Below are 13939 nucleotides of genomic sequence, written 5' to 3'. Positions count from 1 at the left end.
CTTGTTATAAAAGAAGGACTAGGGAATGTTAGTGAAATCAGCAGAAGAGTATCTTTGTCTTATTTAGAAGGTCCTTAGCAACTTTATTTTTCTGTAAATTTAATTTTTAATTCTATAGTGGTGCCACAGCATACATTTAGTGGTGTCTTCCTGTTATAATCAGCAGTGGTCAGACCCTTACTAGAGTAGTCTATCTAATTTGGAGCTCCATAGCTAAGGAGGAACATGGAGAACTACAGATAAGAATTTCAAAGTTGAATGAAGGTTTGTAAGTAAAGATTTATCAGAAAGGTTTCAGAAATTGGGATTCTTTGTCCATGGAAAGTAACGGTGGAGGAATTATAGTAACTGTTTCATTAACAACAGAAGTCTTTGAATGTAGAGTAGCACTCAACTATTCTCTGAAATCGAAATAAATTGAAACAATTTTAAAATTACATAAATGAAATTTTGTGAAAATAATTTCATGATAATGAGGGTTACTGCACATAGGAATTTGTTTCCTGAAGAAACTTGAAGGATTTCCTCTTTGCTGAAGAGTCTTTACAAATTGGATTTTTGTCTTTCTAGAATGGTTTGCTTATGTTCTTACCTGGATTAGAAAGACTTTTTAGACTGTCACCAATTCTAAATATCTAGCTAAAATATCGAAGGGAAGCTCTTTTACATTATTCTATTTTAAAATACAGTAAATGAACGGATAAGAGTTTTATGCACATAGCAACCATATGCCTGCCTGTCTGTATTTCCTGAATGTAATTAACTATAGTAAAGTTGATGACTTTTTCTTCCCTCTTCCCCTGTCTCTTTATTCATTAAATATAGAAGCTGCAGTAAAACACACTGAAGACTTAAAGCAATTGAAAATTGAAAAGAAAACTCTTGAAAAAGAACTCAAGAGGACACAGGTAATAAAAGTTAATCTACAATGTCTCTGGTTTGTAGGTTTAGAGGTTACATGTTATCCTTTGTAAATCTCAAAATATTACTAATATAGAGAGGAGTTCTCATAAGCTCTCTTAATTATAGAAACATTTCTTTATATGAGAATAGCTATAGAACAAAATAAAAACTAACTTGAAATTAGTAAATTGTGTCATATTAGGTACTAATCCAAGAGTTGTTTATCTGATGAATTTGTTATAAATGTGTGTGTGTAACAGAATATTGTAACAAAACTTTATTATTTAACAGGAAAAACTTGATGAGTTTCCTAAACAAAATAATAAGAAAGGTAAGTATTCACTTTGTAACTTTATTTGATTTTTCTTTTGACTTAGAATATACTTTGCATTATAAAGTTATTTTTCTCTGCATCTTTAGTGTTGAAACATATGGGGACCCAGAGTTCCAGTAATGAGCCAGTTGAAACCCTAGACAAGAGTAAGTCGCTTTCCAATTACTATTTTGATTTTATCTTAAGTTTAAAAGTATATGTAGCTGATACTAATAATAGCAATAATAACAACTAACATTTATATAGTACTTAACTATGTGCCAGGCACTGTGCTAAGCACTTTACAAATATTATTTTATTTGATCCTCATGACAACCTTAGGAGGTTGGTGTTGTTATTATTCCCATTTTAAAGGTGAGGAAACTGAGGGAAATAGAGGTTAAGTGACTTGCCCAGAGTCACACAGCTAATAAATGTCTGAGTCTGGATCTGAACCTAAGTCTTCTTGACTCCAGGCACAGCGCTATGTTCACTGCACCACCTAGCTGCTCCTAAAAAATAAGTACAGTGAATTATTTGCTGTTGCAAGACACATTCACATTTTTATATCATTGATATTTTAAATTTTTTTATAGAATAATAGCTGGATGGGTAATGATGTTATCTCTGACTCATTGTAGGTGTGAAAGATCTCTTTGGTAGATTGAATAGGATTTTGTAACTTGATTTCCACAGGTCATAAGGAGGATAATTGTGCATTAGCAGAAATAGGAAGGTCTTGGAGTGGTGAAAATGATAAGTTTGGTTTTGGGCATTTTAAATTTGTAGTGTCGTTGAATCCAGGAGATTATTAGGAGGCAGTTAGAATAGGATTCTAGAGCCTGGAAGAGTGGATGGTAGAAATAGACATTTTACTAGCCATAGAGGTAGGATTAATCTGATCTCCTGACTTAGAGTCACTTGTTCTTTCCATTATTCTATTAGGTTTTTCAGTTGGAAGTCATTTGCATAAGATTATAGTTGAGACTGAAAAAGGAGAGTGTAGAAAGAAAAGAAGACAGAGGAAAAATACTTGGAGAATGAGAAATGTTTAGAAGCCGGGAAGAGAGAAAGGAGTTTGCAGAGGAGACAAGTAATGCTTTGAGAGGGAGGAGGAGACCAGAAATCAAAGAATAGATTCTATTAGGGTGTCTGAGATGAGCAGCAACCTCAGAAATTGTGAAGTGGTTAAGGAGGATGAAAGCTGACAAAATGTCCTTGAATTTGCCTGTAATGTGGTCATTGGGAACCCTCAAGAGCAGTTTAACAGAATAGTGAGGATGAAAACCAGATAGAAGAGTCTGCAGTGACTCAATGAGGAGGAATTCTTTAGCTGCAGGTGTATAACCCCTTGTTAGCATTGCTGAATAGAGGATTCCTACACAGATATATGTCAGACTAGATAACTACTTCTCTGTTTACCTTCAAATCTGATTATGTGAGGTAGAAGATAGATTTCTTTCACTATATTTAGCTCTGCTACTGTTGTGACCTTGAATGAATCACTTAACCTCTCTGTTTCCTCCATTTGTAAGATGGAATTTATAATACTTGTTGAATTTTACTGGGAATTGCAGTGCACAATATTTTAGTACACTGCAGTGCACAGTAATAATTATAGTGCACATTATTGTTATTATTCACTTATTTGTATAAATCCTAATGAAATACCTAAAAAAGATTGGGTTTTGGGCAGCATGCTTGCTTTAGCTGACCTAAAGTAGATTTTATTAAATGAAGAAGACTTAATGCTTTTCATATTTTTCTTAGGAAAAATAAAACTGCTCTTGAAAGAGCTCTGGCTGTGCATTGACTCTACAAAAGAAAGGTTACAAAATGAAGACGTTGAAGATGTCCAGGGTAAGACGAGTTATTCAAAGGAATATCAGCAAAACAGTTACTGTTTTTTTTCTCCATTATAGCATGATTCCTACTATGTTCTTAGTAAATAATGTATTTGGCTTTTGATTTGCCACAGCTTCCATCATTGAATGTTCAGAGATAACTGAAAAAAAATCCATGGAGTACAAGAAAGGTGTGTATTCAATATATTATAAGAAAATGACCATTTGACCAAATTTTTGTCAGTTTAGTCAGTCAGTCAATTTTTTCACCAAACTGATAGCATCTTCTAGATACACTAACCTAAAAATGTTTGATTTCAAATATTTGGGTTCTAGGAGGAAGACTATGAATATACCATTGCCACATATTCCCCTACTTTTGGTTTTAGTTCAGACCTATTATTTCTTGGGCATAGAGAGATCTCAGTGAAGAAATGCCCTCTACCAATGCAGATAGGCAGCTGTTTTTCAGCTTACAAAATTGTCTGGAGCACTGAGATGTTGAAGGAACTTATGTAGAGTCATGCAGCCAACTTCCAAGAGCTATCCATGGTACCATGCTTCTTACTACATAGTATGTGATTGGTAAAGCCCCACTTTGATTTAGTATTTTGAAACAGGACCAGTTCCTTATAGGCTAACTTTTCTATCTGGCCTTTAGAGTTAGTTGTACACAGCATAGTTATTACATTTAATATGCCTTATGTGGAGTATACACCTATTTGGAGTTTAAAGTTTAACAAAAATCACCCATGTCATCTCCTTCCTCCCTCCCCTATTCCCAGTTCATCGATGTGGAAGGGGGCACCTCAGTGTCATTTTTGGCAGCAGTCATGAGATTGCAACTAGATTAGCTGATGTGTTCCTAGGCCATTGAAAATTTACACATACTAATTGTCTTGCAGTTGCAGTGATCAAACCCATTAAGAATAATCTAGAAGATAAGAACATGAATATTTTTGACCCTTATATCAGATTTAAAATTGGACATTTACATAAAGTTACATGTGGTTGGAGTTTCCTCAACCTAGGCAATAGATTGGATTATGTGTTTGCTAAATTTTAAAGTTAAACATTGCAATTCAGAATGTTTTTCCCATTTATAAGTTTGTTTCATGCCCAGTATTTCACTGGGTGATCCTATTTTGAACATTTGGCCCCATGAATGATGAATATGTTTTGGATAATATTTTGAAAGATATGCAAGGATGTTTCTAAAAGGACAGATTCTGATGTCTGTCATCGAAATTTTTAAAACTTGTTGATGAACAACAAATTTATTATTTATACCCTTGTATAGTGGAAATGAAAACAAATAGGAGTTTCTTAATATTCTTATTATACATAGAAAATGTTCACTTGACAAGAATGGCAATTATAATTTCCTTTAATCTAGAGATGTTCTTTCTTTTTTGATCATTGGCAATCTGTATTTTAATTAAAATTGAGAACAGAAAGTTCTTTTTTGATATATGCTACAAAGCATTTGTGTTGGTTAGAACATTGCAATAAGGTGGCTGCAGTAGTAGGTACAATTTCCTTATGAGGTGGGCAGCTTTTCCACAAACCGCATTCCTGAAACTAGCTGTCCTATGTATATTTTGTTGGTTTAAAGGGTAGTTGGCAAGAGAAGTGCATGAATTATGACATGAGCCTATCAAACCAGTAGACACAAAGTTCAAATGATATACCTTCCTGATTGGTTAGCATTGTTATCTTAATGTCTGAAAGATGACAAACTTATTTATTTACATGACATTCAATTTATGAGAAATAGTTGAGAAAAGTTTCACTTTTTACTGTATTTTTTTCCTGTTAGGTCTTTGATATAATTACTGGTTTATAGAATTATACCATAAGAGTACAGAAAACCAACTGATATCCCAAAGTTTAATTTAAAATGTCTGTCCATAGAAAAGACTGCCAAAGAAAATATAAAATCTAGAAAATCTGTTGAAGAATGTGGACTGCTACCTCGAGTGCAGAGCAATCACCTCGGACCTCCTGAAATGAAGACTTGCCTGACAAGCTTCTCAGTGCAGTTAGAGCAGGAACTCCTTGGAGGGAGTAGGTCAGCTGAGGAGGATGGCCCTATCACTGTCAGTGTGCAGGACTGCAGTAATGACTCGGCTTTTCATGAGGACAGAAATCCTGAGGTTTTCGTGCCAAGCAGTTGGGAGGATGATAGTTCTGATTCCTCTGATCAGGAAGATCTGGAAGATAAACCACTCATGAAGGATCTGGAAGCCATCTTTGCCCTCTTCAGACTTCCCCCACCACTTTTATCCCCAGTGTGTACGCCCCCTCCAACACCGTTACGATGTCAGGTGCCATCATCCTCGCCACTTGCACCTGTAAGTTACAGAGTATTTGAATATATTACCAAATACGTAGTTATGTTTAATGTTAATGTGAGTTAGCTGTGATACAAATGACGATTTCTAGTACTGGCTAAGAAATAGAGTGGTAGATCAATGGAATGAATTAGGTACACAGTACATTGTAATAAATGACCATAGTAGTTTAGTATTTGATCAACCCAAAGAGCCAAGCTTTTGGGACAGAAACTCATTATTTGACAAAAACTTCTGGGAAAACTCGAAAACAGTATGGCAGAAACTAGGCATAGACCAACATCTCACACCATATACGAATGTAAGGTCAAAATGGGTACGTGGTTTAGATATAAAGGGTGATACCATTAGCAGATTAGGAGACCATGGAATAGTTTACCTGTCAGATCTATGGATAAAGGAAGAATTTAGGAGCAAATAATACATAAAGAGCATTTACGAAATGTAAAATGGGTAATTTTGATGATATAAAAGGTTTTGCTTAAACAAGACCAATGCATCCAGAATTAGAAGGAAAGCAAAAACCTGGGAAAAAATTTTCACAGCAAGTATCTGATAAAGGCCTCTTTTCTCAAATATATTAGAGAACTGAATCAAAATTTTAAAAGTAAAAGTCATTTCCCAATCAATAAATGATCAAAGGATATAAACAGGCAATTTTCAGATGAAGAAATCAAAGCTATCTATAATCAGATGAAAAAATGCTCATTTGTGCACTATTGATTAGAGAAATGCAAATTAAAACAACTCAGTTACCACCTCACACCCATCAGATTGGCTAATATGATAAAAAAGGAAAATGATAAATGTTGGAGGGCATGTGAGAAAACTGGGTGTGACATATGAAAAGTCCTAGAGACATAATTTCTGGGCAGTTAATAATTAATTTTATTAATTATGGGTAGCAAATAATGTAAAGTTTCCAGAGGAAGATGACTCGCATCATGAAGGTTCCCAAGTGCCTACTAGACACATTAGTTGAGGGAAGGGGTCATGTTTATACTGGAGCAGAGAAAACCTAAAGGAAGAGATGATAGCTGGCTTCAAATGTTTGTCTATATTTGCCACATGAAAGAGTTTAGAAGTGTTTTGATTTGCCCTAGAGGGCAGCAATAGGCATAATAAGCAGAAGTTGCAGAGAGGAAGGTTTTTTTCATTGTACCAGTAATTGAAAAGTACAATGGACTGCTTCAGGGGGAATGGTCATTTCTTCCTCATTAGAATTTCAAGCACATGCTAATGTGACACCTTTGTTGAAGCTATTGTTTAGAGTATTGGCTTGACAAAGTCCTTTCCAACACAAATTCTATCTTTGGTTTTGTGAATGTCAACTCTAAATTTCCCATCATTTCTTAAGATTTTATGGGTCAGATTGTGAATGTTTTTGGAACAATTAGTCTTAGCCCTTACTAGTGGCATTGGGTATATACAATTATTCAAAGGATCACAAAAGTTTGATTTATAGAATTATATTAGGTGCATAGAATATAACTTGCCTTTATCATTCTAAAAAATAATATGTGTATCTTTATAATTTCTTTTTTTTTTTATGGGGGAGGCTGTAGTATTTGCCCCTAATAATGCAAAATAATGAAAATGTATGCTAATATTACTGGAAATATTACTATAGTACATGCCTGTCTCAGTGCCAGGCTTGGCCTATGCTGATATAAACTTGATGAGTGATACTCGCTTAACTACCCAGTAAAGGTTATTTAGTATGCAAGTTGATATATGTTATGTTGTACATCTTTTTTTTTAAATGAATATATCAGCCCTTTAATAAAGATCATAGTGAACTGAACTCTTCATTAAAAGTCCTGAGGGGGTAAGGATGAGGTATTTTGTGAATCTGTTAGACCTGAACGATTTATTTGATTAAGGAAGCTGATGTAACTAATCATATGGTATTTTTTTCTCCCCAGGAGGACTATTTTGGAGATTTTACAGATTCCAGTGAAGAAGAGTTGGTGGGTAGTGAATACACTATGCAATCTCTTTTAGAAAATGGCACAACTGAGTCACAGAATACTTTTAACTCTTCTAGCGGGAAAGAAGAAAGTAGCAAACTTATAGAACAACCTGAACCAGACTTTGGAATCCAGGATCCAGTGACTGTGGAAATGAATGAAGAAACAGCTATTGGATGTGATATTTTAACAGCAGAATTAAAATGTAAGGATAGTAAACCTAATTCAAAAGATGTGGAGATGCCTTTTTCAGGTGCTGATGCATTATCCTATAAAGAGCACCTTGTGGTCTCATGTGAGAGTACAGAAGATGAAAATAAATATGTCTCAGATAAAGATGTTGTGCCACAAGATAATGAGGGTGCACTACTGGAAAGTAAAGGAGCATCCTTTAGAATACCCTGTATATCCACTGAAACTGAGTGTTTACAGAAGATATCTGATGACTTAGTGGAAATGACAGATAATGCTATTTTAAATGAAGAAATATGTAATGCTCTACTTAGCCAGGAAAAGTTAGTTGTACCAATTGCATCTGAAGAAGAAAACACATTGCCTGGAACTGAGTCACACCAATCAGAATTTACTACACAAACACCCATTAGTGGACTTGCCTCTGAAAATGAAAAAATGCTCATAGTCTCTGAACATTTCCAAGAAATAGCTAGAGAATTGCCTGGAAAGGAGGCAAAAGAAATGCAAGGGCTTAATATACAGAAACTTTCTGAATCCAATCAAGATGTACCCATTATGATAGACACAAGTGAGCTTGATATCAAGACAGATCTTGTATCCTCTTCTCCCAATGTTATGTCATCTAATTGTAGTAATCCTCAATTCTCCTTTGACTTAGGATGTAATAATGAGATTTCTTGGAAATTCAATGGGCAGTGTACTTTAATTGAAGTTGTAAGTACAGACTTTTTAAATGAAACTGTTCCCAGTCCACTCCATTGCATGGAACAACAATCCTATGAAACAATGCGGAATAAAATTTCAAATGCTTTAGATAAGCAGTCTGAACCTACAGATTATTCTGAAGGAGAATACAATCTAGAGAAAAACATATATGCTTTGAGGCCTAATTCAGCAACACCCATGCTTACTGATCAAATCAGCAGAGAGACAGAATGTTCTGATGTATCAAAAGTCATGACTAACATATACATAGTTGATCAGGCAGCATTTATAAAGGGCACAGGTGATGAACAGTGTGAAATTGAAGAAGCAGGAATTGAGCTTAATACAACTAAATCAGATGATTTAATTTCAGCAGCTTCACAGAGTGACTTGGTAAAGAGAGATCTTGATTTAGACCTAAGTGCTTCGTGCCACAATATAGATGCAGGTGTGGTAACAGAGAGGGAATATGAAGAAAGTCCAGAAGCTAAACTCAAATGTGAACAAGAAGATAATAAGCAATTACAAACAGAAATGCCTGTTTTAGAAAATATGCTGTCATCATCTAAATTGGATTGTCATATAGAAGAAGTTAATCCAAGAGAATTCAAAGTTGTTTCTATTTCAAATAACCAAGTCTCAATTATTCCTGAGCAGTTGAAATCTGAAGAGCCCCAGGTTACCAACTTGGAGGATTTTGGGTCTCATGATAAAGAGAAGACTTTGGCTCCTGAGAATACTTGCACTGAAACTGAACAACATATGCCATCTGAAACAAAATGTGTCGACGAAAAGAAATGCCACTCAGAAAAAATCAAGCAAATAGAGACAGTAAGCTGTACTTCATCAGAAGACTCTACTACCTGGTTAACATCAGATTTAAAGTCTTTTAGTGAATCTTTATCAGTAGAAAATTCTCATTATGACACAGTTAGGAAATTATCAGCCAGATCCGGAGAAATACCTCTACAGAACCAGAAGAATGTGTCAGAAGTAGATAAAAAGCAAGATCTGCAAAACCAAAGTCATCTTAAAACCATGAGTGCTAAGGAAGAATTTCCTCCGTCCCCAGATATTACACTTCCAGATGGTTTGGCCACAGAAGAAATTTGCTCAAGAGATGCTTCTATATCAGATGTTGAAACCCTAATTACACCTTTGGACTCGGTGTCTGTTAGTGTTCAGCAAGTTCAGAATGAGAGAACTCCTGAGAATACTTGTTTGGATACTTATACAAAAGAAGGAAGTGCTTTCTCTTCATCCCTAAGTAAAAAAGATGAAAATGAGACCCATGTTAGCCTAAATATACTTAATGACATTGTACAGGGCTATATGGGTAGCCAAGAAGAAACAAAACAAGATTCTGAAGATGAGAAGGATAATCAAATTAGTTATGAAAATAAAAGTAAAAATGAGGCTGAAACTAAGAGTGAAACTAAAGAGCAAAATTTCAACAAAGAACCACAAACACAAATGAGAGAAACTGATACTCATAAAGATGCTCATGAACATATGAAAAAGAGAGGCTCTTTAGAAATAGAGTATTTGACATCAGCCTTGAAAGATTTTAATATAAGTGCTGTTTCTGAGACAAATGGATTTTCTACATCAGAGATAGTTAAGCTTCTTGAAAATAGCCAGTCACAGGACTATACTTCAGGAAACTCTGTTTTAGAATGTTTTGACAAAATAGTAGCAAATAAGGAAAATAAAAAAGAACTAAAACCAGGAAAGGAATTTGAAGAAAACTTGAGAAAACACTCTTGGGTGAAAACTTACGAGATTTCAAAAGAGACAGATGATTCAGAGGAAGAAGATTATCCTTTAAGAAAGGTTAAGTGTGCAAGTCAGTTTACTCATTGCTCACTGGGGGAAGCCACTAAGACTTACACCAAAGATGTACCTGAAACTCAAAACAATTGTAAAGATGCTCATACTAAATATACCGATGTTTCCTCTAATTTGAACACATGTAACAGTATTGTAATTGGACATTTGAAAGAAAAATCTCTTTTCTGTGAAATAACTAAGTGTTCATCAGACATAAAACAATCATTAGTTTTAGATTTTGATACTGAAAGAAAGTCCTGCACTGATACTGAAAGAAGGGAGCATAAAGAGTATTCAGATGCAGCTGAGGTAAGAAGTGATAGTAAAGACACCATTGAGATGAGACCTGAGACAGTTGGAAAAAATACCATTGAGCAACATACTAGCAATTCAGAAGGAGCAGTGTTATTCCATCATATATCTAGGATGAATTCAGAAATTGTAAATGGATATGGAAAAGATGGTAATTTGAATTTAAGTATCAAAGAATATGAAGATTGGAAGATTACACAGGGTGAAAATCTCAAATCAAGCACAGACCAAATTGTAGTACATGAACTTCCTGATGCAGTACCTATAGTGCAAAGTATTCTTTCTGGACATGTCTTAGAAGATGCACTTGATCTAGTTACCCCTACTGAGTACACACCCAACACTGAACAAGAGCAGAGTGACCCCCCATCTAATGAATGTCATTATGAGGACTGCCCTTCATCTAGACAGAAAGATGGCTCAAACAGTGGTCAAAATGTTATTTTTGATAAAGACACGTTGTGGAACCCATCTATGTCTGATGTAAGTTTTGACTCTCAAGGAAATAATCAGACTTCAGAATCATCAAATATTTCCTTTGATAGTACACATGATACTTTAGAACTTGAACCATTTGTTGATTTAGTGAATCAAAGTAAGAGGGGGTCCGAAACGTCAAACCAAGAACCATCACACATCCTGGCAAAGACTTTAGCCAAATCTAAAGTTGAAGTTAGCCGGGGCAAAGCTTCTCGAAAGTCTTCAAGAGTAAAAAGCAAAGCCAAAACTCAACAGAGTCATTTAGCTCAGCCAGTTTTGGCAACTGCTGATACTTCTACACCAACTAAATGTTCTCCTGATACTCTGAGTAAAATAAGGCAAGAGATGGGGCCACCTTTGCCTCCTTTGCTTGCACCACTGCTAGCAACACCACCAAGGACTCTGCATCCAGTTTCCCCTCTAATGTCAACCTCTAGTCAATCTTCTCCAACTTCACCACTTGATGATCTGATTTCTCCATTGCGTGATACACCAGTCCCTCCACTCATGTCTCCACTCTCCGATGATCCACGGTACAAGTCTCCTATGCATAGTACTCCATCTCCTTCAGATGCACCTGCCAGTCGGAGAATCTTATCATCTCCTTTGCAGTTTTGTGCTGCCACACCAAAGCATGCACTTCCTGTGCCTGGCAGGCTTCCTCCATTGGCAGTTGGCAGTACTACACTAGCAGGGCCCCAGGAGAACTCTGTAAAAATCCTTGATACCATGTACCCAGAACTATCTGCCAGAGCAAGGACACTTAACATTCTCAAAGGGAATATTCAGCTGAATAGATGCCCACCAGCAGATTGTAAGAATTTACCAGGGCCTGTGAATAATATTACAGGATTCAAAACAATCACATCTACATCAACTGCTTTTGTTAAAACAGGAAGCAATTCCAACACTGAGTGTGATCAAGGTAAACTAAAAGATTCTGGGACTGAGCTTATGAGTTTCCAGAGTCACAGTGGGAAAAGACCATTGGTGCCATCAACCATCTTAAGGAGCGCCAAGAGGTTACGTCTAGACAGCGAGTCACCAAAATTGGAGATTAAGGTAGATGTACCAGAAATCATCAAGATGCCCCATACTAGTTCTTCTCAAGCTGAAAATGAAATAATACGTGATGATCAGAGTTCTGTTCAGGAACCCATAGACAACTCTGTTACAGAATCATCTTCAGCTTTACAGGAATATAAAGAGCCACATGATAAGGCCATGAGCAATGTCCTGAAAAAGATTGCTGAGTCATCTTTTGATTTGTTACCTGTCATTCGAAGTCATGTGCATGTAGGAAATGTTTCGAAAAAGCCAGTGATGAGGGATCAAGAGAAAGAAGTTGTTTGTGAATTTAGTACCACAAAGAAGGTATGTTATTTGATCTGTTGTATCTAATTATTATATTTGTGCTCAAAGCCAAATCTTCTTTGAAAACTTTTTGTTTCAAGAATCGTTAGCCCCATAAAATTTGGTAGCACATAGTTACTTTATTAGGTGTATTTAGCAGTTCTTACAAATTAAACTTGTTTTAAGCCCTTGGCCTAGTAGCTTGTCTTGGAAAATATCTCAAATTTAATGTTATTTTCAAAGCCAGTAAGTATATTTAATCTTAAGGTATTTCATGATAATAAACAGCCTTTATTTAGGGAGCTTAGAGCTTATTTAATTGTAATATATTTAGCTATACAATTTATTAAATAATTATAATTATTAATGTAATGTTGTATAGTGGATAAGGAGGCAAGTAGATCTAGGTTCACATTCTTTCTCTTACACACATTTGTTTTATAACCATGAGCAAGTAAGTAACTGCAGCTCTCAGAGTCCCAGGCAACTCATACTACAATATAGATACCTTGCTGATCTGCTATAGATACCCTGCTGATCTGTGGGGTTCCTAACGCGCACACTCACCTAAGTGTCAATATGAGGTCATCTCAAAAGGAAGGCACTAGCAATGGACGTGAGAGGTCCTGCCTTCTCCCCCCCCGCCTTTTGCAAAAATTAGGAATTGAGTTTAGTCTTGGAAAAAAAGCAAAGAATCCCCCAGGCAGAGTTGAGGAGGGAAAACATTGCAGTCATGGGAGTAGCCAGTGAAAAGGCTTGAGGTCATGAGATGAAGTGTCCTGGATGAGGCACAACAAGAAGACCAGTGCAGCTAGAATGCAGAGTGTGTGGAGGGGAGTAAAATATAAAAATATTGCAACGATCAAAAGGAACTGGATTGTGAATGACTTTGAAAGCCAAACAGAAGACTTGATATTTAATCCTGGAAGCAAAAAGGAGCCATTAGAGTTTATTGGGTAGAGGGGAGACTTAGTTAAACTTGAATTGTAGGAAAATCACTTGGTAGTTGAATGGTAGATGGATTGGTGTGGAGGGAGACTTCTTAAGGTGGGGGGACCAACAGGTAGGGTACTACAATAGTCTGTGTGATTTGGACATATATCAGGGTATGAGCATGTGAGTGGAAAGAAGAGGATGTATATGAGAGATATTAAGGCAAGTCAAGTCAACAAGCATTTATTAAGTACCTGCTGTGCAACAGGCTCTGTGTTAAGTGCTGGGGATACAAAGAAAGGGAGAAAAACAGTCCCTGCTTTCAAGGAGTTTACAGTCAAATGGGGGAGACAATATGTAAGCAACTATGTACAGACAAGATATATGCAGGATAAAATGGAGATAATCTTAAGGAAAGCCCTAAGATTAAGGAGAACCAAGCAGGTTTTTGTTTTGTTTTGTTTTTTTGGCAGAAGGCCAAAGACTTAAATGAAGGCAAGGAAGCAGGGAGGTAGAAATGAGAAAGGAAGAGGGTTCCGGGCATTAGGGACAACTAATGGAGATGTATGGTGTCAGGAGACAGAGTGTCTTGGAGGAGGGACATCACGGAAGCCAGTATTGCTGCATTGCAGACTTAAGTAGAGTGGAATAAGAAGACTGGAAAGGTAGGAAGAGACCAGGCTATGAAAAGCCTTAATAGCTAAGCAGGATTTTATATTTGATCTTAGAGATGAAAGCAAACAACTG

The 13939-nt window shown here is 36.1% G+C and overlaps 1 protein-coding gene across 3 annotated transcripts in view; it reads left to right on the top strand.

Moving 5' to 3' along the window:
• Nucleotides 1-13939, top strand: part of ICE1 (interactor of little elongation complex ELL subunit 1) — a 74216-nt gene that overhangs the window by 32991 nt on the left and 27286 nt on the right. For all 3 annotated transcript variants that reach the window (XM_027868823.1, XM_027868824.1, XM_027868825.1), the window contains exons 8-14: nt 826-908; nt 1195-1234; nt 1324-1383; nt 2987-3076; nt 3195-3251; nt 4975-5414; nt 7340-12280. In XM_027868823.1, coding sequence (XP_027724624.1) covers nt 826-908; nt 1195-1234; nt 1324-1383; nt 2987-3076; nt 3195-3251; nt 4975-5414; nt 7340-12280 — 5711 coding nt within the window. The remainder of the gene's footprint in view (nt 1-825; nt 909-1194; nt 1235-1323; nt 1384-2986; nt 3077-3194; nt 3252-4974; nt 5415-7339; nt 12281-13939) is intronic.

Source organism: Vombatus ursinus, unplaced genomic scaffold, assembly GCF_900497805.2.
Source record: "Vombatus ursinus unplaced genomic scaffold, bare-nosed wombat genome assembly UNPS02014791.1, whole genome shotgun sequence".
Taxonomy (NCBI): Eukaryota; Metazoa; Chordata; class Mammalia; order Diprotodontia; family Vombatidae; genus Vombatus; species Vombatus ursinus.
Note: the sequence above shows the minus strand (reverse complement) of the source record. Positions and strands in the feature narration are given on the sequence as shown.